Below are 25,967 nucleotides of genomic sequence, written 5' to 3'. Positions count from 1 at the left end.
ATTGAAATAAAGATATAAAATCCACAATGAATTAAATAGCTGAGATGAATAAATAAATAGTTAGTACTATATTACTAAAATACCATGAATCAATCAATATTCAATAGTGAAATGCAAAAAATTCAAAGTGCCTGTGACTGTGATTATGGTGCGACCAAGTGACTTGGTTTACAAAATCAAGGAAATGGCCATAAAGGGGAACGACAAACCAAAATATTCAAAATTATACAGGCGTGAATACAAGTGAAATAGTGAGTGTAACAAATATATATAACACACTATGTGAAATTTCAGAACATGCCAAAGTTTGCAAAATTAAAAATAAAATAAAAATAGTAAAAATAAAAATGAGAATAAAAATAAAAATAAAAATAAGATTAAGTCCAGAAAGTGAAAAAATCTTGCGATGAAATCTATGTGAAGATGGTGAATGAAATCAAAACTAATCAGATGTGAAAGTCCAAGTGAGTATTCTGGCCTTTGCTGTATTCTTCAGAATACTCACAAACAACTCAGTAAAAAGTGCATTTCAATCCAATAAAAATGATCAACGTTTCCATCCAGTGTGATGGCCGGGTGTTGAGCTTGGCAACATCATGTAACCCAATTTACCATTCCAATTTGCCATTACAGCACATGGCATGAAATACTTTGGTACACCCACCTTACTCATATCCTATTGAACACAATGTTGCAATATAACAAACATCTTATGGACATCGGGAGAACATCAGGAAAAACATTTGTTTTACAACAACAAAGATGGGAGATTACATGAGCGATAACTATGCATTTCGTCGAAACCTTCAACTTCAGCAGGAATGATGGATGATGATCAGTGTTTAATATATAAATACAATTATGTGAATAGATAAATAAACCAAAAATAGAGTGTATACATCACACAATATCAATCAATATAATAATGTTCCAAATCGTTCTGTAAATATAGTTCCTTCAAAACATCAATGTGCACCTTGATGATGTCCGATTGGTTGAAACGCATTGGGAGGAGTTGATGTCACACACCTACTCTCCTAGTGAGTATTCCTTAAAAAACTTCAACTTAATCAGGAGCAATGGTTGGTGATCAGTCTATCATATAAAATAGTCCATGAGAAATATGTAATCGATCCTTGCAGAATCTGCATTGAATATACTGGTGTATTTATTCAACCTTACCTTGACTAAATTATGTAAATATGAACTTTATCCAATATCAAGTACTTTACCAGTCAGATGTTACATATAACATTACTATAGCCTAATCTATGTGCAGGGTGCCCGACGGCAATGGGATTTTTTTTTTTTACAAACACGTGACTAGAGCCTGAGGCTCTGATTGGCTTCAAAAAGGGTGGCCTTGGGGCGCAGAGCACTGCGTCCCAAGCCCATCCAGTTGTGTGACAATAACTTAATATTTACTATTGTCTTTCTGATTCTCTCCCCTGGAAAATCAGGAAGTATGTTCTAAGACCTGTCCCCTGACAGGCCGAGAGGAGAAGCAATCCTATTGGCCACTGAGGAGGAGGAGGAGGTAGGAGATGCAGTGTTAAGCTGCCGACTGGAGGAAGCGGCCTAGATGGGGAAAGTGCAGGTCTGGTGACCGACCGACTGGGGGGGGGTGTGGCATCGGGTGAATTGTTTGCCACCCCCTCCCCCCAAAAATATACCATTAGTTGCCACTGGTTATATGCCTTGTAAGGGAAGGTGGTTTAGGGCGCATAAAGACATGCAGTTTTAGGCCAGCAGATGTCCAAACAAATAGCAATCACCCCAACCTATAACTGGCCTTTGTAGCAAGGAGCACATGTAAGGACGACATTTGTCAACAAACAGCAAGCAAAATTCCCAGCTTACTTACCAGCCAGCAACAAACCAAATTGACCCTGTCTAACAGTTCATGTTAAAACCAAGGGTTTAGTTTGTGCACATTCGCAAATACATGCGTAAGCTGCAATGGTCACGGCACCCCAGTGTACTGCAGTCCTAACTCTGCAAATTTTGAGAGCCTCCTGAGTTGAAGCACATACTGCATATAATAATGGATAGATTAAGGGCAGGTATGCCTGGAGGGAGCCCACCACTCCTTAAAGGTATAGGGACACACTGGACACCCAGGAATGGCACAATGGCAGACAATGTATTCTGTACATCCGCTCACCAATTAACCAACAGTACAAAGAAATGGCAACCACCATGACTAGAACTCCCAGACATGTAAAAAGTCTGGACCCGAGCCACAAACTCTATTAAAGTCTATGGAACCTGAACTTGAAACATCAACAGTTCCCATTTTGAAGGAATATATGCAAGTTATTGACCATAAAAAGGGTATAAAGGGGCCGGGTACAGAAATTTTACATTTTTTTTTAATTGTTTTTACGGGAGAAGTGATTTTAATGATGCTTATAGTGAAAAACAAAATGAAAAATGCCTTTAAATATAGTGCCTATGGGGGGGGGGGGGGGGGGGTCTGCCTGTAAAGTGGCATATCTGTAGCATGTATAGAACCTGCTGCAGCAAAACTGACATATATAAAGAAAAAATAATGACATTTTGATTGCCAGCAATAAAATACCATTGCGAGCAATACAAAAATGTTTAAAAAAAAATGGCATGGGGGCCCCCCAATCCATACCAGGCCCTTTAAGTCTGGTAAGGATTTTAGGGATAGGGACACACTGGACACCCAGGAATGACACAATGGCAGACAATGTATTCAGTGCATCTGCTCACCAATTAACCAACAGTACAAAGAAATGACAACCATCCCAAGCTATAACTTGACTTTGCAGCAAGAAGCACATGCAAGGGCGATGCAACAACAAACAAAAATTCCCAGCTCACTTTCCAGCTAGCCTGCGACCAACCAAATTAGCCCCGTCTAACCGCACAGGTGTGCGCATATGTGCGATTCATAAATAAAACATTAAAAAAATATTTTTTTTAAAGTACCTTTAAAGTTGCAATTAACAATATTGTAGGCCATGGTTTTGGAATGGGATGTCCAACAAGGCGTGGCGGTCAGGTGTCCATGAACGTTTAGCCATGTAATGTAAAATGCAACTTTAGAACATAAAACATAGCTGTTAAATATCTAAATTATTATGATTATTATGATTGGTGCTCAGGAGACTTTCTATGGACCAATAGAGTGTTGCCGACCAATGTTCAGCACAGTTATGGTTGAGAAGTTCTCCAGGGTCCAGGCTGGTGGCATCACGTGAAGATGGAGTCACGCGGTGGTAACACGAAGGTAAATCACGTGTAATCCATCAAAGTCACCAGATTTTGAATTGTTGATAGGGACACAATAGCAGAATTCTTTGCTGTAAAAGGGTAACATTTTTATGTGCTGAGTGTTTGTTTTACTCAGAAAAGTTAAAAAAGTCAAGCCCTTTTTTACCTAAGAGGAATGTCTATCACGAGCATAACATTCTTCTATAAAAGCCGATATTCAAGAGAAAAAAAACCTTTATCCTTCACTTATCACCGAGACAGAGGGACCTCAACTGATCTTCCTTCAATCTAAAGAGATGGCAGCAATCACTGCGCTGGTCATTGTGGCTGCAGGTGAGACCCTCAATCTTTTAGAAGAAACCCTTCAAATGATGTTTTATTTCTAGCCGATGATAAGTATACGAGGGTTATAGAGCTTTAGCTGACAGGACAAGTATTTCTTTTAATTACGTGATTTTGTGCTCCACTAAAATCAACAGAAAAATTGTAATCACTCTGTTATACCTCGAGACGTTCTAGACCAACAATGAAGACGTCGTTATGCTGTATACCACACTTTATTCTATTAGTTTAAAACCTATAAAAATATAAATTTTTTGTAAGTTATTGCCTTTTGTTTATTTTATTTTTTTAGTTATTGTAGAACATCTGAAGCTCTTCATATATTGTTACTGCCATTGTTGATTTGGAGTCAGGGTAGTCCTGTGTCCTTTGGTCTTCTCTTTGGTGGGATTTTTTTTATGGTTGGGACTGCATTCCCTGTGGAACTCGTTACCTCCTGACTTGTATTGTATATACAATAATATTATTAATGACCTAGATTTGGACACACAATTTATTGGACATTTACATCAGGCAATAATTCAAGTACCCATACGGTTCATTGTCATGAGTGTGGTTACATTAGCTATTATGTGATGTCATTCTCTATATGTGTAGGGAATATTAATAACGAAATTTTATTCTTGTGTTACATACTTTTGTAGTAACTGTACCTCAGTCTTTTATACTCATTTTTAATAAAACAAGATACATATTACTAACGTTTTTTTCTAGATCTATTACTTGTGTGCCTACAAAGTCCACTTTATGTAGTATTTCAATCTCTAATTAATATTATTAATGAGCCCTAATCACTGAATTATCTCTAAATCAGTCCATAAACAGTTCGAATCTCAACAGTTTTTTTTTTAGCAGGGACCAGCCAGGATTTAAACCATGTATGGGCAGTAGACACGTGCAATACGTTTCATTACATAGGTGTTTTCAGGTGAAATTCAGCATATTCTCTATAAGAGTTTTTTTTGATGAATGCATATGAAAATTGTCAGAAAGAACGAAAATCTGAAAGAATGAAAACCTGAAAGAATGAAAATCTGAAAATACTAAAATTTGAAGGAACGAAAACCTGAAAGAACGGAAACCCAAAAGAACGAAAATCCAAAAGAATGAAAATCTGAAAGAACTAAAATCGGAAAGAATGAAAATCCAAAAGAACGAAAACCCAAAAGAATGAAAATCTGAAAGAACTAAAATCGGAAAGAATGAAAATCTGAGAGAACGGAAATCTGAAAGAACGAAAACCCGAAAGAACGGAAATCTGAAAGAATGAAAATCCAAGGGAAAATTGTCTATAAGACTCTTTTGATGAATGCATATGAAAATTGTCACAAAGAATGAAAATCTGAAAGAATGAAAACCTGAAAGAATGAAAAACTGAAAGAATGAAAATCTGAAAATACAAAAATTTGAAGGAACGAAAACCCAAAAGAACGAAAACCCGAAACAACTAAAATCGGAAAGAAGGAAAATCCGAAAGAACGAAAACCCAAAAGAATGAAAATCTGAAAGAAATAAAATCCAAAAGAATGAAAATCCAAAAACCCGAAAGAACGAAAATCCGAAAGAACAAAAATCCAAAAGAACAAAAACCCCAAAAAATTAAAATCTGAAAGAACTAAAATCCGAAAGAATTAAAATCCGAAAGAACGAAAACCCGAAAGAACAAAAATCTGAAAGAATAAAAATCTGAAAATACAAAAATTTGAAGGAACGAAAACTCAAAAGAATGAAAACCCAAAAGAACGAAAATCCGAAAGAACGGTAACCCAAAAGAATGAAAATCGGAAACAACTAAAATCGAAAAGAATGAAAACCTAAAAGAATGAAAATCTGAAAATACAAAAATTTGAAGGAACGAAAACCCAAAAGAATGAAAATCTGAAAGAAATAAAATCCAAAAGAATGAAAATCCAAAAACCCGAAAGAACGAAAATCCGAAAGAACAAAAATCCAAAAGAACAAAAACCCCAAAAAATTAAAATCTGAAAGAACTAAAATCCGAAAGAATTAAAATCCGAAAGAACGAAAACCCGAAAGAACAAAAATCTGAAAGAATAAAAATCTGAAAATACAAAAATTTGAAGGAACGAAAACTCAAAAGAATGAAAACCCAAAAGAACGAAAATCCGAAAGAACGGTAACCCAAAAGAATGAAAATCGGAAACAACTAAAATCGAAAAGAATGAAAACCTAAAAGAATGAAAATCTGAAAATACAAAAATTTGAAGGAACGAAAACTCAAAAGAACGAAAACCCAAAACAACTAAAATCGTAAAGAAGGAAATTTCGAAAGAACAAAAATCCAAAAGAACGAAAACCCAAATGAACAAAAATCCGAAAGAACAAAAACCCAGAAGAACAAAAATCTGAAAGAATGAAAACCCAAAAGAATGAAAATCTGAAAGAACTAAAATCCAAAACAATGAAAATCCGAAAACCCGAAAGAACGAAAATCCGAAAGAACAAAAACCCAAAAGAACGAAAACCCCAAAAAATTTAAATATGAAAGAACTAAAATCCGAAAGAATGAAAATCCGAAAGAATGAAAATCCGAAAGAACGAAAACCCAAAAGAATGAAAATCTGAAAGAACTAAAATCCGAAAGAATTAAAATCCGAAAGAACGAAAACCCGAAAGAACAAAAATCTGAAAGAATGAAAATCTGAAAATACAAAAATTTGAAGGAACGAAAACTCAAAAGAATGAAAACCCAAAAGAACGAAAATCCGAAAGAACGGAAATCTGAAAGAATGAAAATCCAAGGGAACAAACACCTGAAAGAACGAAAACCCGAAAAAGAACAAAAACCCGAAAGAACAAAAATACAAAAAAAACGAAAACCCGAAAGAACAAAAATCTGAAAGAATGAAAATCTGAAAATACAAAAATTTGAAGGAACGAAAACTCAAAAGAATGAAAACCCAAAAGAACGAAAATCCGAAAGAACGGAAATCTGAAAGAATGAAAATCCAAGGGAACAAACACCTGAAAGAACGAAAACCCGAAAAAGAACAAAAACCCGTAAGAACAAAAATACAAAAAAAACGAAAACCCGAAATACAGAAAATCCGAAAGAACGGAAAACAATTCAGCCTACGACTTTAACAAATCTATTACATTTGGATAATTTAGTTTATTATATTTTCTATTATAATTCAATTATTAACTATTATTATATTATTATATATTATTGTTTTTATTATTATTATTATTATTATTATTAATTATTATTTATTAATCATAAATTAATAAATTGTAGGTAAAATAGCTGAAGTCAGTAATTCTTCTGTTTAGGTCTCTGCACCATAGTAGCTAATTGGGGATAGATTAGATTTACATTTTAATTTCAATTTCCTTTCAAATTTGGCTAAAGTAACTGTTAGGCCTGATTCACAGCTATGGCATTTTTAGTACTTTTTGCATTTTGCAGATTTGCACTACAGTCCATTTATCATGGTTTCCTATGGAACACGTTCTGTAGAGCAAATCTGCAAAATGCAAAAAGCACTAAAAATGCCATAGGTGTGAATCCAGCCTTAGTGAACAAAATGAATAGGAATGCATCCAAAGTTACAAATTATCCGAAACAGCAAGTGCCGCATCTAAACGAATGGAACGGAACAAATACGAATGCATCCAAAGTTACAAATTATACAAAGTAATGAATAGCACATCTAAATGAAAGGAATGGAATGAATACGAATGCATCCAAAGTTACAAATGATCAGAAATAACAAATGTCGATTGTAGTGAATGATCTGATAAACGAAAAAAAAAAAAAAATGAATCAAACTAAAACAAAATGTAACAAATTGTTTTTTTCCCCCCAAAAAAGCGCATTTGAAAAATTACTATACAAAAAATATATTATATACAAAAAAATATATTATACAAAAAAATTGGGCTAACTTCACTGTTGTTTTTTTTTTTTTTAATTTGTGAAATATATTTTTTTTGCATATAATATATTTTTTGTGTAGTGATTTTTCAAATGCGCTTATTTTTTGGGGGGAAAAAAAACTGTTTCCTGGTGCCTCCATGGCAGCATACCTGTGACAAGCTCCGCCTTGGCTCCTCCCTCAGGACTAGTGAATATTATAAAAGAAAAGGTTAGTACAGCCCCCGCATTCTCCTTTTTTTCCTCATACCTCATGGCAGTGAATCCTGGTCGGCGTCCTTACCTTCTGCATTCGGCAGCGTCCGTCCGGGTTCAAGCCTCTCCCGGACGCAGTTCCTTCTCTTGGGCAGCTAAATGCGCTAATAAGGTTGGAAGTCCCTTCTGTAGGATCTTTTGGGACAAGCAGTTTGTCTCTTAAGTAAGAGCTTTACCTGCAGTACGGGCATTCAGGCTTTAGTTCATGGCAGCAGAGGTGGCAGCTTTTCCCTGTTCTTGAGACTCGCTTTCGTTTTCTGGTCTCCCCTGTCTCCCTCTCTTTCTCTTTCCTCTCCAGCACCCTGGTTGTTCCCTGGCTCCCATTCCTTTTAGAGCCCCCCCCCCCTTCCTTCCCCCTTGCGTCTGTCATTCCCACTCACTAGGGGCCGCGCGCGGCGAGCCTCTGGTGCTTTATTGTCGCTCGGCGTTCCCCGCTGTCGTCTGCGCATGCGCCGGCGGGTCGTATGTTTCGACAGTTCGTCTCGACGCATGCGTGGTAGCTTCGGAGGCTTCGACGGCCATTTTTACTGAGGGCGAAATGTCCACTTTGCCCTCAGAGTGGCTGGGGTGGAGCACAAGCGTGCTTCCACTCCCCCTCCTCCTATTTTATGCCTGTGGCTGACAAGAGAACTACACTCTGGACTTCCAGGCTATTCCCACCGCTGTTAAAGGTAAGACATGTCTTAATGCTTGTAGATGCATTTTGTCTTTTATATATTTTGCTGGAGGAATAATTTTTTAATCGATGATTTATTAATTTATTAAGTTATTTAAAAAATAATAATAATACATTTTATTTTGTCATTGGAATTTCCAAAAACAAAAACAAAAAAAACAAAAAAAGCACACAGTAGTAAGGGGGGGAAAATCGTTACTTCTGTAGGCAAATTCCCTTCTTTTCCTTGTAAATTAGTACATGACCAGTCGACGCCTCTCCTCTGACTCTTTCCTAGCTGTTACCTCTGCTAAGCCACCTAATATGAGCCTTTCGCCGCCTGCTCAAGATCCTACTCTACTCCCAAGGTAAGGACCTACGTCCAGGTAAGTTTAAAAAAAAAAAAAAAAAAGAGTGCACTAAGGACGGTACATTTGTATTTCAGTCCTGTACGCCAGAAGATGTCTAAGAAGACCTCAAGGCGATACGAAGATAAGGATGACTCCTGTCACAGTAGAGTCAGATCACCCAGACATGGGACTTACAGAAGTGGCAGAAAAGCTTCGGCCAAGAGGCGTCGTCACTCACGTTCCCCGAGACCTAGACCTACTAGATGTCCGGAAGCGGGGTGCCACCGCAGGCCTGACAAACTAATTTGTCGAGATTGCCTTAGAGACTATGCAGCAGACAGAGAGTCTGAGGGCCTACAAGTGCCAGATCTCCTTAAAGAGGCAGTAAAGGTTGGTCGCCACAATGCCGATGCAACAACCGGCATCCCCTTCTCAGGAGCAGGCGGCTGAGGCCTCCATGCCCAGGCCGTCCACGAGTGGAAGTTTTTGTCCGTTCCCTGCCTCCTCCTCTAGGCATCAGGACGAAATGGCCATTTCAGAGGATTCCTCAGATGACCCAGATGCCTCTGGCTTTGCCTTTGCCTTGGTCCGGCCTTATGTGCAAGCTGTTAAACAAGCGATCGGAAGCGGATTCCGCAATTCTGGAGGGCCCTCCAGTGGTTGATGCCGCAGTAGTAAGGCTGGCCAAAAATGTCTCTTTGCCCATGGAAGATTCAACTTCCTTCAAGGACCCTCTGGATAGGAGGATGGACCTTGACCTTAAGAAGGCCTATCAGATGGCAGCCAATGTCTGTAAACCTGCGATAGCCCTGACATCAGTGTCCAACGCATTACGCGTTTGGATGGATAATATAGAGTCGGCAATCCAACAGGACATCCCTAAGGAAGATATAATCAAGGCGTTGGATGAGCTGAAGCTCTCAGCAGACTTCATTTTGGGAGTCCGCCATCGACTCAATTCGTTGCTCCGCAAGAGCAATGCTTCACTCAGTAATGGCCAAGAGGGCACTGTGGCTAAAACCGTGGGCAGCGGACATTGCCTCAAAGCAAAACTGGTGCAAGATACCTTTCGATGGTAAAGCCTTGTTTGGGGAGAAACTTGACAAGGCCATCTCTCAGGTTACTGGCGGAAAGTCAGGCCTACTTCCCCAAGACAGGCGATCCAGACGTTTCAGATCATCCGCACCAAGGTTCCAATACTCCAAAATAGGGACTACCGCCAATCCAGACAAGGGAAAGGCTTCAGGCACAACTGGAAAAGCACAGAGTCTACGCTTCTCAAGTCCAGGAGGCAGAGGCCAGTACCCACCCCACAGGATCCATCAAAATCCTTTTGACGCCAGGCCAGCCCAAGTGATCCCTGTGGGGGCCAGGTTGAAACAGTTCTCAAAGATTTGGGAACAAAAATGCAGGGATCCTTGGGTAGTTGCAACAGTCAAACACGGTCATTTCTGGTCTTTCCTAGAAAAACCTCCCAAGGACTTTTTTTCCCCGACAAGGGTATCAAGATCTCCTCAGAAAGCGGAAGCTCTAAAGCAATTTCTTCTTTCCCTACAGGAGCAACGAGCAGTAGTTCCAGTGCCTCCATCCGAGAGATTTTTATGTTTCTATTCCACCCTGTTTCTAGTCCCCAAGAGAAACAGAGGGTGGAGACCCGTGATAGACCTAAAGAGGCTAAATCGCTATATCTTTCTGGAAAAATTCAAGATGGAGTCTCTACAGACGATTATTCGCGTAGTCCAACCAGGGGATTGGATGTTGTCAATAGACCTGCAAGACGCTTACTTACACATACCCATACTCCCTACATTCCAGAAATACTTGAGATTTGCGGTGGGGCAAGTACATCATCTCCAATTTCAGAGCCTTCCATTTGGCCTCTGCACGTCACCAAGAGTCTTTACAAAGACCCTGATTGCCATCATAGCACCTCTGAGAGAATTGGGGCTCCGGGTGTATCACTATATGGACGACCTTCTACTCCTGGCGAAGGACCCAACCCAGTTATTGGAACACAGGAATATCCTGTTGACAACACTAGTGGATTTTGGATGGAAGATAAACCACGAGAAAAGTCTCCTCTCTCCGACTCAAGAGATGGTCTATCTGGGAGCCCTGTTCAATACAATGAACGGAACGGTGTCTCTCCCACCTCAGAAGGTATCTTCCATTATCCAACAAATGAAGAAGGTGAGCTTGAGATCCTACCTGACAGCCTCAAATTATTTGAGCCTGATAGGACGGATGTCATCATGCAGCCATATGGTCCCCTGGGCCCACTGGCATTTGAGACATTTTTAGCTGGAGTTCTTAAGACTGTGGAACAGATGATGTCTATCCCAACCCATACACCTGACGACCCGGATGCTCAGGAGTCTACATTGGTGGATGAAGAGACAGTCGCTTCCGAAGTCTTGCCCGCTAGGGCATGTCGACTGGACCATAATTACTACCGATGCCAGCGCAGCTGGTTGGGGAGCACATTCCAACCAGACCTCAGTACAAGGAAGATGGTCCTTCAATGCATGGTGTCCAATGTCCTGGAGCTCAGAGCGGCCTATCTTGCACTACTAGCCCTGGAGTTCGAGTTTTCGGGCAAACCAGTTCTCCTCAGGATGGACAACAGGGCCGCGGTATCCTATGTGCACCGATAAGGGGGAACACGCAGCAGATCTCTCCTGAACGAGGTGGAGCCCATATTCCTCTGGGCCGAAAGGAATCTGAAGGACCTGAGGGCAGTCTATCTGCCTGGCCATCTCAACTCAAGGGCGGACGGCCTTTCCCGCAGGTTCGCAGATACCAACAAGTGGTCCTTACACCCGGAAATCTTCATCTGGATAGTGATCCAGTGGGGGCCACTCGAGCTAGACCTCTTTGCGACAGCATCCAACACCAAACTTCCAAGGTTTATCTCGAGGTTTCCGCACCCCCAGGCGGAGGCAACAGATGCCCTCTTAGCCCCTTGGGCATGCGATCGGGCCTACGCTTTTCCTCCGCGGCCCCTCATACCGAGGTTCCTGTCAAGACTCATGAGGGAGACATCGACGGTGATAGTGATTCTACCATACTGGCCAAGAAGGCCCTGGTTCCCTACGGTAATGGATCTGAGCACCAGTCCTCCAGTCAAGGTTCCAATAGTACCCCTCCTCCTGTCGCAAGGATCCCACATCCACCCAGATCCCCGCAGGCTGGACCTTCACATCTGGCAACTGAAAGGAAAAGGTTGCAAACCCTGGGGTGCTCCGACAAAGTGATCGCAACCCTGCTCAAAGCGAGAAAACCATCCACGAACAACATATACGATAAAGTATGTAACAAGTTCAGGGCCTTCATGCTTGTTAGAAACTGTGACCCAGGTTCCCCTTCGTCATCTCAAATTCCTGAGTTCTTACAGGCAGGCCTGGACCTAGGTCTTGCGTTAGGTACATTGAAGGTACAGGTATCAGCGATCTCAGCAGCAACCAGTAAAAGATGGACGGAGGATCCATTGTTAATCCAATTCTTTAAGGCCGTCAGGAAGATCAGACCACCAACCAAACAATCTTTTCCCACTTGGGACCTTACGGTCATCCTGGAGTCCTTAGCCAATCCACCCTTTGCCCCTTCGAACTCAGCATCGCTTTGGAATCTAACTTTAAAATTAGCCTTTCTGATAGCCATAACCTCCGGCAGACGGGTGTCAGAGCTCCAAGCCTTGGGAGCAGATCAGGATCACATTATATTTTACCCAGATAGAGTGGAACTCAGAACGGTACGAGGGTTCATTCCCAAGGTCGCTTCATCCTTGAGCATGTCAGAACCCTGGGCACTCCCAACATTTTCTGAACAGGACTCTGTTGCTCTTCATGAATTAGACATCGCCTCCACTCTGAAATGCTATCTGCAAGCCACAGCTTCATTCCGGGCTTCCATCAGACTGTTCATAATTCCCTGGGGAAAATACAAAGGAAAGGAGGCATCAGCCAGAACGATCGCCTCATGGATCGTCAAACTCATCCACAAGGTGTACAGGACAAAGGGACTAGAGACCCCTTCGGCGGTCAGGGCGCACTCCACAAGAGCGGTTTCTGCCTCTTGGGCGGCAAGAGCGAATGTGTCGATCGAAACTATTTGTCGGGCAGCGACCTGGTCGTCCCAACACACATTCCTGAAACATTACAGGGTGGACCCAGGAGCTCTCTCCTCAGTGGAGTTTGGCAGACAGGCAGTCACCTCGGCCTTCGCCTCTTCTAAATAATAAATTCTTTAAATAAACCTCTAAGCATTATCCCACCCGTCTCAGCTAGTTATTTGTCACAGGTATGCTGCCATGGAGGCACCAGGAAAACAGAAAATTGTACCATACTTACCGTAATTTTCTTTTCCTGGTGCCTATCCATGGCAGCATACATTCCCACCCTCGGTATTCTATATTAACGAGAATGCGGGGGCTGTACTAACCTTTTCTTTTATAATATTCACTAGTCCTGAGGGAGGAGCCAAGGCGGAGCTTGTCACAGGTATGCTGCCATGGATAGGCACCAGGAAAAGAAAATTACGGTAAGTATGGTACAATTTTCTGTTTTCACGAATTAAAAACAAAACAAAAAAAAAAACAGTAAAGTTAGCCCAATTTTTTTGTATAATATATTTTTTGTATATAATATATTTTTTTGTATAGTGATTTTTCAAATGCGCTTTTTTTTGGGGAAAAAAACAGTTATACAAAAAAATTGGGCTAACTTTACTGTTTTTTTTTTAATTTGTGAAACTGTTTTTTCCCCCCAAAAAAAGTGCATTTGAAAAATTACTATACAAAAAATATATTATATACAAAAAATATATTATACAAAAAAATTGGGCTAACTTTACTGTTTTTTTTTTTTTTTTTTTTAAATTTGTGAAATATATTTTTTTGTATCTAATATATTTTTTGTATAGTGATTTTTTCAAATGTGCTTTTTTTTGGGGGAAAAAAAAAACAGTTTCACGAATTAAAAAAAAAAAAAAGTAAAGTAAGCCCAATTTTTTAGTATAATATATTTTTTGTATATAATATATTTTTTGTATAGTGATTTTTCAAACGCGCTTTTTTTTGGGGGGAAAAAAACAGTTTCACAAATTAAAAAAAAAAAAAACAGTAAAGTTAGCCCAATTTTTTTGTATAATATATTTTTTGTATATAATATATTTTTTTGTATAGTGATTTTTCAAATGCGCTTTTTTTTGGGGGGGAAAAAACTGTTTCACGAATTTGGGGAAAAAAACTGTTATACAAAAAAATTGGGCTAACTTTACTGTTTTTTACTTTTTTTTTTATTTTTCCCCCCCAAAAAAGCGCATTTGAAAAATTACTATACAAAAAATATATTATATACAAAAATTATATTATACAAAAAAATTGGGCTAACTTTACTGTTTTTGTTTTAATTTGTGAAATATATTTTTTTGTATATAATATATTTTTTGTATAGTGATTTTTTCAAATGCGCTTTTTTTTGGGGGGGGGGGGGGGAAACAGTTTCACGAATTAAAAAAAAAAAAAACAGTAAAGTTAGCCCAATTTTTTTGTATAATATATTTTTTGTATATAATATATTTTTTGTATAGTGATTTTTCAAATGCGCTTTTTTTGGGGGGAAAAAAACAGTTTCACAAATTAAAAAAAAAAAAACAGTAAAGTTAGCCCAATTTTTTTGTATAATATATTTTTTGTATATAATATATTTTTTTGTATAGTGATTTTTCAAATGCGCTTTTTTTGGGGGGGGGGGGAAACAGTTTCACGAATTTGGGGAAAAAAACTGTTATACAAAAAAATTGGGCTAACTTTACTGTTTTTTACTTTTTTTTTTTAATTTTTCCCCCCCAAAAAAGCACATTTGAAAAATTACTATACAAAAAATATATTATATACAAAAATTATATTATACAAAAAAATTGGGCTAACTTTACTGTTTTTGTTTTAATTTGTGAAATATATTTTTTTGTATATAATATATTTTTTGTATAGTGATTTTTCAAATGCGCTTTTTTTGGGGGGAAAAATTAAAAAAAAAAAGTAAAAAACAGTAAAGTTAGCCCAATTTTTTTGTATAACAGTTTTTTTCCCCAAATTCGTGAAACAGTTTTTTCCCCCCCCCAAAAAAAAAGCGCATTTGAAAAATCACTATTTTAAATGCATTAAATTGAATTAAATGCATTGAATTAAAAAAAAAAACAGTAAAGTTAGCCCAATTTTTTTGTATAATGTGAAAGATGATGTTACACCGAGTAAATAGATACCCAACATGTCAGGCTTAAAAAAATTTCACGCCCGTGGCGCCAAACTTCGGTACTTAAAAATTTGTATAGGCGACGCTTTCAATTTTCTTTTACAGGTTATATGTTCAGAGTTACAGAGGAGGTCTAGGACTGGAATTGTTGCTCTCACGTTTACATACGTGGGCGCAACCTACATATGCGCTCGCTTCTGTGCGCGAGCGCGCGGGGACAGGGGGCGCTTTAAAAAAAATAAAGTTTTTATTCTTTATTTTACTTTGTGTATTTTTCTTCTTATTTCTTCTTATATTCTGCAGAATATAGACTCAGGCTCTTCAGAAAAACCATATATGATGTTTCCTTATAGTAGACGGACTTTAGGATACAAAAAACAAAACAAAACAACAACAAAAACCCTCCTGAATATTATGTATTTTTTTTCTTTCATTCAGCACTTTTTGACCCGTCTGCAGCAGATAATTGGTTGTGCGGCTCCCCGGCGATCTCCAGCAGGATTGTCGGTGGCACCGATGCCGCGGACGGTCAGTGGCCCTGGCAGGTCAGTATTTACTCCCAAGGCCAACACAGCTGTGGAGGTTCCATTATCTCTAACCAGTGGGTACTAAGCGCGGCCCATTGCTTCGATGAGTAAGTACATCACGTTTTTTTTTTTTCTAAAATCCTATCCTCAAAGAAAAAAGTATTTTGCGTGAGTGTAAGTTGTATCCCTTTATCTGCTTCCCCAACTCTCAGGTTGTCTCTCCTTTAAAAGTAGAACTCGTAGATTTTGTTTTGTTACTTTTATGACTTCCCTCCCCGTATTACCATTGTATGCTCCAGCCGTGTCCCCTGACTTCCTCCTCGGTCCATCACCGGTGGTCATCTAATGCCACGTACGCACGACCAGACTAGACTAGAATGATTCCGTCGGACATTCCTATCGTGTGTGGGATAATCCGATCGCTTTTTCTTAAAAAAAAAAAATCAGACGGACCTAGAAATAGAACATGTTTCAAATCAGTCCGACGGACTCAATTACTATCAGGGGAAAAACGCTCGTGTGTGTGCTGGTCCGACGGATAAAATATGACGCAAGGGCAGCTATTGGCTACTGGCTATTGAACTTCCTTTTTTAGTCCCATCTTAGATCATCACGTTCAAAACTAAACGGACTTTTGAACGGACTTTAGTCCGTTTGTGTGTGGGCAAGTCCGTCCGTTAGGAAGTCCGTCGTAACTCCGTCCAAAGTCCGTCAGACCTTTTCTGCGGGAAAGTCCGGTCGTGTGTACGCAGCATTAAGAGTAGAACAACACTATGGGATTGATTTACTAAAACTGGAGAGCGAAAAATCTGGTGCAGCTCAGGATGGTAACCAATCAGCTTCCAACTTCAGCTTGGTCAATTAAAGTGGTTCTATGCATAAAGGTAAAAAAACAGCAGCTCCCCCCCCCCCCAATACTTACCTGAGCCCCATCTCAATCCAGCAAAGTACATGCGAGCCTTGCCTCTCCGGGGACTCTCCCTGCTCAATGGCTGTCAATCACCGCCAGTGAGCCAATGGGAAGAGGGGGGGCAGGGCTGAGCCGCTGCTTTGTGTGTAAATGTTACACGAAGAGCAGCGAGCCTGTTCGGGTGCCCCCATAGCAAGTTGCTTACTGTGGGGGCACCCAGCAGGTGGGAGGGGCCAGGAGCACCAAAGAGGGACCCGTGAAGAGGAGGATCGGGGCTGCTCTGTGCAAAACCATTACACAGAGCAGGTAAGTATAACATGTTTGTTATTTAAAAAAAAAAATCATTGCCTTTAATATCCACTTTAAGCTTTGACAATAAAAACTGGAAGCTGATTGGTGTCTATGCAGAGCTGGGTGAGGGTTTAATACTATGTTATGCAGTTGGTATGACAATGTCCTTTTCTATTTTCTATCATGCTTTAGGAAATAACAGCAGTATATATATATATATATATATATATATATATATATATGTGTGTGTGAATAAAATTATATTACCAAAAGTATTGGGACACCTGCCTTTACACGCACATGAACTGTAATGACATCCCAGTCTTAGTCCGTAGGGTTCAGTATTGAGTTGGCCCGCCCTTTGCAGCTATAACAGCTTCACCTCTTCTGGGAAGGCCGTCCACAAGGTTTAGGAGTGTGTCTATGGCAATGTTTGACCATTCTTCCAGAAGAGTATTTGTGAGGTCAGGCACTGATGTTGGACCAGAAGGCCTGGCTCGCAGTCATCCCAAAGTGGGTTGGGGGTCAGGACTCTGTGCAGGCTACTCAAGTTCCTCCACCCCAAACTCGATCATCCATGTCTTTATGGGCCTTGCTTTGTGCGCATGTCCAAATCATTTGGCGGAGGGGGGGGGGATTATGGTGTGGGGGTTGTTTTTCACGGGTTGGGCTTGGCCCCTTAGTTCCAGTGAAGGGAACTCTTAAGGCGTCAGCATACCAAGACATTTTGGACAATTTCATGCTCCCAACTTTGTGGGGACAGTTTGGGGATGGCCCCTTCCTGTTCCAACATGTCCATAAAGACACAGATGAGCGAGTCTGCGGTGGAGGAACTTGTCTGGCCTGCACAGAGTCCTGACATCAACCCAATAGAACACCTTTGGGATGAATTAGAGTGGAGACCAAGCCAGGCCTTCTCATCCAACATCAGTGCCTGACCTCACAAATGCTCTTCTGGCAGAATGGTCAAACATTCCCATAGACATAAACTCCTAAACCTTGTGGACGGCCTTCCCAGAAGAGTTGAAGGTGTTACAGCTGCAAAGGATGGACCAACTCAATATTGAACCCTACAGACTAAGACTGGGATGCCATTAAAGTTCATGTGGGTGTGTTAAGGCGGGCGTCCCAATACTTTTGGTAATATAGTTTATATTGAAGGTGTATTTGTAATAAAGTCAGGCAATGTAGTCAACATTCTTGATGAACACTTGCTTGGAGAACATTATTTACAGGACAAGCCACTCATATATCTGGTGGGGCTACAGGCTGTATGCGGTCTTAGTTTTATTGATTTTCAGAAAACACAAAATGTCACCTCAGTAAACTATAATATTTTACTTGCTTCAGTCCAATACAGCTACAGGATTTTAAAGTGTATCTGGGACTGAACCAGCTGGATGCAAACTCCAATCATACAGTGGCTTCCGAAGTCGTATCAATCATCAAAAACAGCAATTATAATGGTACAGGATCTATCGGTGACATCGCTCTGTTAAAGTTGGCCAATCCCATCAATTTCACCCAATACATCACTCCGATCTGTCTACCGACCTCCTCCGTCACCTTCCCGTGTGGTCTGGACTGCTGGGTGACTGGCTGGGGCACCACAACCTTTAACGGTAAATGAGAATTTACTAGCACTATTAATGGTACAATTGGCTAAAAACACAAATTACATGCAAATAAGGAATTTGTTTTTACTGCTAAAGCATTTGTGTTACTGTTCATCCAGTTTTGAGGAGACCTGATTGTTCTCTCTACTGTAGGTAATAGACATATGCAATTCGTTTCGTTACGAATCAATTTTTTAATGAATTTCAACAAATTCGTTAATTCGGAAATATCCGAATTAACGAAAACCCGTTTACCCGATTTTCCCCAATATTCGTAAATTTGAATATTTGAAAAATTAGAATATTAGAAAAATTTGTAAATTTATACATTCGTAAATTCGTTACATTCGCACATTTGTAAATTCATACATTTGCACACTCGTAAGTTCGTACATTCACATATTCGTAAATTCACACAGTCGTAAGTTCGTACATTCCTAAATTCGTACATTCGCATATCCGTAAATTAGCACATTCGTAAGTTCATACATTCCTAAATTCGTACATGCTCATATTTGTAAATTCGCACAGTCGTAAGTTCATACATTCGTAAATTCGCACATTCAGAAATTTGTAAATTCACACATTTGTAAGTTCGTACATTTGTAAATTCGTACATTCGTAAGTTCGTACATTCCTAAATTCGTACATTCGCATATCCGTAAATTAGCACATTCGTAAGTTCATACATTCGTAAATTCGTACATTTGTAAATTCGTAAATTCACACATTCGTAAGTTCATACATTCCTAAATTCGTACATGCGCATATTCATAAATTCGCACAGTCGTAAGTTCATACATTCGTAAATTCGCACATTCAGAAATTTGTAAATTCGCACATTTGTAAGTTCGTACATTTGTAAATTCATACATTCGCACATTCGTAAGTTCATACATTCCTAAATTCGTAAATTCACACATTCATACATTCATAAGTTTGTACATTCCTAAATTCATACATTCACACATTCGTAAGTTCGTACATTCCTAAATTCGTACATGCGCATATTTGTAAATTCGCACAGTTGTAAGTTCATACATTCGTAAATTCGCACATTCAGAAATTTGTAAATTCACACATTTGTAAGTTCGTACATTTGTAAATTCGTACATTCGCACATTCGTAAGTTCGTACATTCCTAAATTCGTACATTCGCATATCCGTAAATTAGCACATTCGTAAGTTCATACATTCGTAAATTCGTACATTTGTAAATTCGTAAATTCACACATTCGTAAGTTCATACATTCCTAAATTCGTACATGCGCATATTTGTAAATTCGCACAGTCGTAAGTTCATACATTCGTAAATTCGCACATTCAGAAATTTGTAAATTCGCACATTTGTAAGTTCGTACATTTGTAAATTCATACATTCGCACATTCGTAAGTTCATACATTCCTAAATTCGTAAATTCACACATTCATACATTCATAAGTTTGTACATTCCTAAATTCATACATTCACACATTCGTAAGTTCGTACATTCGCATATTCGTAAATTCGCACATTTATAAGTTTGTACATTTGGAAATGAGTAAATTCGCACATTTCTAAATTCGAACATTCGTACATTCGTAAGTTTGTACATTCCCACATTCATAAGTTCGTACATTCCTAAATTCACACATTCGTAAATTCATACATTCGCACATTCGTAAGTTCGTACATTCGCATATTCGTAAATTCGTACAGTCGTAAGTTCATACATTCGTAAATTCGTACATTCAGAAATTTGTAAATTCGGAAATTCGGAAATCTGAAATAATAGTTATCTAATAATAACTTAACTTCTGGCGTATAAGACTACCTTTTACACTTAAAAAAAATGCCCAAAAATCGGGGGTCGTCTTATACGCCGGGTATACAATGCTGCCCGATGGATGTCAGCCCCCAAATGTCTGCTAATACTGTATGTGGCTTCAGCTACAAACAGTATACGCCGTTGAGCCAATCCCGGTGAGCGATGTATTCTATTAATGAATACAGAGCCTGCTTGGATTGGAGTAACAACCTCTGCCAATCCGAGCAGGCTATATAGAGTAGCCTGCTCGGATTGGCTTTGAGAGAGAGAGAGAGAGAGAGAGAGAGAGAGAGAGAGAGAGAGAGAGAGAGGAAAGGGCTGATGATGCTACAGCCTCTGCCAATCCAAGCAGGTGTTATATTCATTAAAAGAATACACCGCTCACCATACTTCCCTGGGTAAATCCATTCACTGATCTCCTACTACTATACATCCTGCTGTTTGCCTTTGAGGTCCCAGGCACCCAAGAGGGACAGGTAAATCTGGGACATATGACAGGGGGGGTTATTAAATGCATTTTGGTGGGCAATTCCCATAGAATGTAACCCAAAAGTGGTATAGGTTTGGTTAGTGATCAAAAGTGGTCTCTGTTTGTGTTATTATTGTTTGATTTACTTTATGACATATCACAGCATGGCGGATGAGTAGTTGGCATTCTTGCTTTGTGTTTTTTAATGGTTCTAATGTTGCCTCAGAAGGGGGGTAGTCTTATACCGCGAATATTGCCCAAAACCTATGTTTTCACTTGAAAAATAGGGGGTCGTCTTATACGCCCAGTCGCCTTATACGCCGGCAAATACGGTATTACTAACTATTGAATTATAGGTATTGTTATTTGCTTTCAAATTTGTCTGTTAGTGAACGTAACAAATACAAATTCATCCGAAGTTCCCAAATTATCCAAAATAACGAATACCGTATCCAAACAAATGGAACGTAATGAATTAATAATAATAAATAACAATAATAAAAACGTTTTATTAATATTATTTATTATTCATTTGTTCCATTCCATTTGTTTAGATACGGCATTGGTTATTTCGGACAATTCGTAACTTCGGATAAATTCACATCCGTTACGTTCACGAACAGCCAAATTTGAAAGGAAATTACAATACCTATAATTCAATAGTTAGTTACTATTTCAGATTTTCACATTTTCGGGTTTTCGGATTTTCAAACTTCGAAATTCCAAATTTCCGAATTTTCTAATTTACAAATTTACAAATATACAAGTTTTCTAATTTATGAATGTATGAATTTACTAATGACTAGACATGTGCATTCGTTCTCGTCCGAATTTCAGGTATTTTCGTTGTCGTTTTAACAAACGATAACGAACATGCAGAATCCGAAAAACCAAAAGATCCGACATAAACAAATGCTTTATTTTCGTTTTCGTTGCAACAGTTTGATATAGATAAGAGATTCGACATGACGCTGACAATAGTGATCTGTGTCCATCGAACCTGTGGTGAAATGTGCCCTTAGCTCTATTAGTCCAGGATTATTCGACATAGAGAGAAAAGATTCGACATTGAGAGAAAGGATTCAACATTATAGAGACAATAGCAAAAAAGGTTGAATGTGCCTAACCTAACTCTATTAGTCCAAGATTATTTGCCATAGAGAGAAAAGATTTGACATGAAGATTCGGCGAAGCACTCGCCGCGAGCGGACATTTATGGTCAAATGCTCCGCCCATAGGCTATAGAAGAATTCTAATGTTGGTTGACTAGTAATAATAATAAATAAATATAATTATTACTAGTGTCATACAACATTAGAATTCTACTATAGATTGTAGGCGGAACATTCGACTGGAAATGTACGATTGTGGCGTCCTACAGTTTATCTGCTCCGTCGAATCTTCTTAGAACATTCGACAGACACCATAAGGCTTCAATGACAGATTTGACCTTAATTATTTCGGATTTTCGGACAAATGCATTTTTTAACGAAACAAAATAAATAAAAAGGAAATTCGGGAGTAACTAAATAAATACATTTTTCGGACGAAAACGAAATTCTGAAACAAAATATTTCAGGGTGCACATGTCTACTAATGACCCGAAAAACAAACAAATAAATTAAACAAATGGAACGAAAATTAACACATTTTTGGGCAGTGCACATATCTAGTAGGTAACCCTTACAGGTCTTAACCCTCCCCCGGCCTGTGGCTGGCCAGTTAAATGAGATACATAAGACTCTCTGTTACTCTGCTTTCTCCTCCTTTCAGCAGGTCCCTTGAGCACATTGGGGTTGATTTACTAAAGGCAACTAGACTGTAGACATGTGCACTGCCAAAAAAATTGTTAGTTTTTGTTTCATTTGTTTATTTTATTTTATTTTCGTTTTTCGGGTCATTCGTCATGATCGCAGTTCATAAATTCGTGCATTCGTAAATTCGTACATTCATAAATTCATAAACTCGTAAAATTCGTACATTCGTAAATTTGTAAATTCGTACATTCCTACATTCGTAAATTCGTACATTCGTAAATTCGTACATTAGTAACTTGTTAGTTTTTGTTTCATTTGTTTATTTTATTTTATTTTCCTTTTTGGGGTCATTCGTCATGATCGCAGTTCATAAATTCGTGCATTCATAAATTTGTAAATTCGTACATTCATAAATTCGTAAATTCGTAAATTCGTAAATTCGTAAATTCGTAAATTCGTACATTCGTACATTCCTACATTCGTAACTTCGTACATTCATACATTAGTAAATTCGTACATTTGTAAATTCGTAAATTCGTACATTCGTAAATTCGTAAATTCGTACATTTTTAAATTCATAAATTCATACATTCGCACATTTGTACATTCGTAAATTCGGAATTTGGAAATTCGAAAATCTGAAAGCCCAAAAATTTGAAAATCTGAAATAGTAACTAACTATTAAATTATAGGTATTGGAGTTTCCTTTCAAATTTGGTTGTTAGTGAACGTAATGAATACGAATTTATCCGAAGTTACAAATTATGCGAAATAATGAATGCCGCATCTAAACAAATGGAACGGAACAAATTAATAATAAATAATAATAATAAAAAGGTTTTATTATTATTATTGTTATTTATTATTATTAATTCATTATGTTCCATCCGTTTGGATGCGGCTTTCGCTATTTCTTATAATTCGTAACTTCGGATAAATTTGTATTTGTTACATTCACTAACGGCCAAATTTGAAAGGAAATTACAATACCTATAATTGAATAGTTAGTAATAGTTAAGTTATTATTAGTTAATTATTATTTCAGATTTCCGAATTTACAAATTTACAAATTCACGAATTTACTAATTAACTAATTTACTAATATACAAATTTATGAATGCGCAAATGTAAGAATTTACAAATTTTCGAAAATTCAAATTTACAAATATTCTGAAAAATTCATTAACAAATTCGTAACGAAACGAATTGCACATGTCTACTGTGCACTTTGCAGTTGCTCCAGAGCTTAGTAAATGAGGTAAAGCTTCACTTTGCAAAGAGTACCCAATCACATGCAGGGAAAATAAAGAAAACAACATTTTTGCTTCCACATGATTGGATGATGGAAGTCAGCAAAGCTCCTGCTCATTTATTAAGCTCCGGGGCACCTGCTCTTTCAGAGGGCAACTGCACTTTGCAAAGTGCACAGTCTATTTGCCTTTAGTAAATCAATCCACCCCATTGCCTTATATGACACATGACAAAAATTACGAATGAAAGAAATAGGATTTGAGACTTTTTTCTAACTTTTGGCTTCCATGTGTTTAACTTCAGGGTCAGGACCTGTTAATGGGATCCTCCAGGAGGTCATGGTCCCCCTAATTGACCACCAGACATGTGACCGTATGTATCATGTAGACAACTCCATCAATGACAGTACTGTCGTCATCCAAGATGAGAAGATATGTGCTGGGTATGGAAACGGACAGAAGGACTCCTGTCAGGTGAGTGATGTGTTCCCAACAATGGTAATGTGTAGAAATGTCCAGATAACACATATGGACAATCTTTCCATATAGATAGCTGCATCACACCTTGTATCAGCAAACATTAACAACAAGGCATAGGTCAGCAAGAAAATAATGTCAGAAAATGTGCCAGCATATATATGTTGGAGGATTGATAGGTAGATAGGTAGATAGATAGATGGGTAGATGGATATATAGGTAGATAGCTAGATAGGTAGATGGATAGATAGGTAGATGGATAGATAGGTAGATGGATAGATGGATAGATGAATAGATAGGTAGATGGATAGATAGGTAGATAGGTAGATGGATAGATAGATAGATAGATAGATAGATAGATAGATAGATAGATAGATAGATAGATAGATAGATAGATAGATAGATAGATAGATAGATAGATAGATAGATAGATAGATAGATGGGTAGATGGATAGATAGATAGATGGATAGATGGATAGATAGGTAGATAGGTAGATGGATAGATAGGTAGATGGATAGATGAATAGATAGGTAGATAGGTAGATAGGTAGATGGATAGATAGGTAGATGGATAGATGAATAGATAGGTAGATAGGTAGATAGATAGATAGGTAGATAGATAGGTAGATGGATAGATAGATAGATAGATAGATAGATAGATAGATAGATAGATAGATAGATAGATAGATAGATAGATAGATAGATAGATAGATAGATAGATAGATAGATAGATAGATAGATAGATAGATAGATAGATAGATGGGTAGATGGATAGATAGATAGATGGATAGATGGATAGATAGGTAGATGGATAGATAGGTAGATGGATAGATAGGTAGATGGATAGATAGGTAGATGGATAGATAGGTAGATAGATAGATAGATAGATAGATAGATAGATAGATAGATAGATAGATAGATAGATAGATAGATAGATAGATAGATAGATAGATAGATCAATCTAACTTATGGACACTGATGTCTTTCAGGGTGACTCAGGAGGACCTCTGGTATGTAAAGTCCAGGGTATCTGGTACCAAGTTGGAGTCGTAAGTTGGGGTGATGGTTGTGCATCCCCAAACCGTCCCGGGGTATACTCTCTTGTCACATCCTATCAAGAATGGATCAGCACTTACCTCCAAGTACCATTCCTCAATGTGACAGGAATTCCTTCACCAACAAACACATGTGGCGGAGACATCATCGACACTACTAACACAAACACTTCAGGAACCACCACCATACCATCCAATGGAGGAACCTCTGTCCTCCCACTCAACAAAACAGCAAGTGTCACTTCATCAACAAAAACAACTGGAGGACCCATCGTCATAGTTGATCCAGGCAACGGAGTGGCCCTCAGCCTTTCCCGTCATCACTGGGTGATCCTGGCCCTAGCCGCTCTTCTGCTCACTTATCTGTAACCAAAAACTTTCATCGGCATCAAAAGAGAAAGTACCACGTTTGATGTTTAAAAAAAAAACAAAAAACACATACCATGGGTGATAGTCAAACATCATGATACTGGTTACCATTCATAATCTGTCATCCACCATAATTCAATAAGAAAGAGTAATGGTCAATGCATTAACGTATAAATAAAGGAAAAACATATTTTTTTAGTTTTGGACAGAGTGAAGAGGAATAAGAACCCCTTTTTGTTATTGCTATTTTTTTCCGCCGTTACGAGATCCCCCCTCTCTGTTTGTCCTGTTTACCATTATCAGTGAAAGTGAAAGTAAAAGAAAATCCCAAATTTTGGGTTGTTCCCAGAGAAGTAATGGAGGGGAAATCTTCTATTCGGGACACTAGTTCTGGTGACCTGAAGATCCCCAAGGAATTCCCTTAATTTGCAGGGATTTTCC

General features: G+C 38.5%; 1 protein-coding gene across 1 annotated transcript; it reads left to right on the top strand.

Moving 5' to 3' along the window:
* The first annotated feature begins 3,451 nt into the window (after positions 1-3,451).
* On the top strand, positions 3,452-25,741 carry LOC143923411 (serine protease 33-like). The gene is made up of 5 exons (XM_077447068.1): positions 3,452-3,576; positions 15,436-15,631; positions 18,076-18,347; positions 23,930-24,099; positions 25,092-25,741. The coding sequence occupies exons 1-5, from the start codon at positions 3,540-3,542 to the stop codon at positions 25,524-25,526; spliced, it is 1,110 nt and encodes a 369-aa protein (XP_077303194.1). The 5' UTR covers positions 3,452-3,539; the 3' UTR covers positions 25,527-25,741.
* The last annotated feature ends 226 nt before the right edge of the window (positions 25,742-25,967 follow it).

The sequence above is a fragment of the Lithobates pipiens genome, unplaced genomic scaffold, assembly GCF_037356315.1.
Source record: "Lithobates pipiens isolate NorthernLeopardFrog02 unplaced genomic scaffold, aLitPip1_a1.2 Scaffold_22, whole genome shotgun sequence".
Taxonomy (NCBI): domain Eukaryota; kingdom Metazoa; phylum Chordata; class Amphibia; order Anura; family Ranidae; genus Lithobates; species Lithobates pipiens.
This window is presented reverse-complemented; position numbering and strand designations above follow the sequence as displayed.

Coding starts and splice junctions, on each gene's coding strand:
- LOC143923411 (XM_077447068.1), top strand. CDS start 3,540: ATGGCAGCAATCACTGCGCTGGTCATTGTGGCTGCAG. Junction 18,348..23,929: donor GGGCACCACAACCTTTAACG/GTAAATGAGAAT, acceptor GTTTAACTTCAG/GGTCAGGACCTGTTAATGGG. Junction 24,100..25,091: donor GACAGAAGGACTCCTGTCAG/GTGAGTGATGTG, acceptor GATGTCTTTCAG/GGTGACTCAGGAGGACCTCT.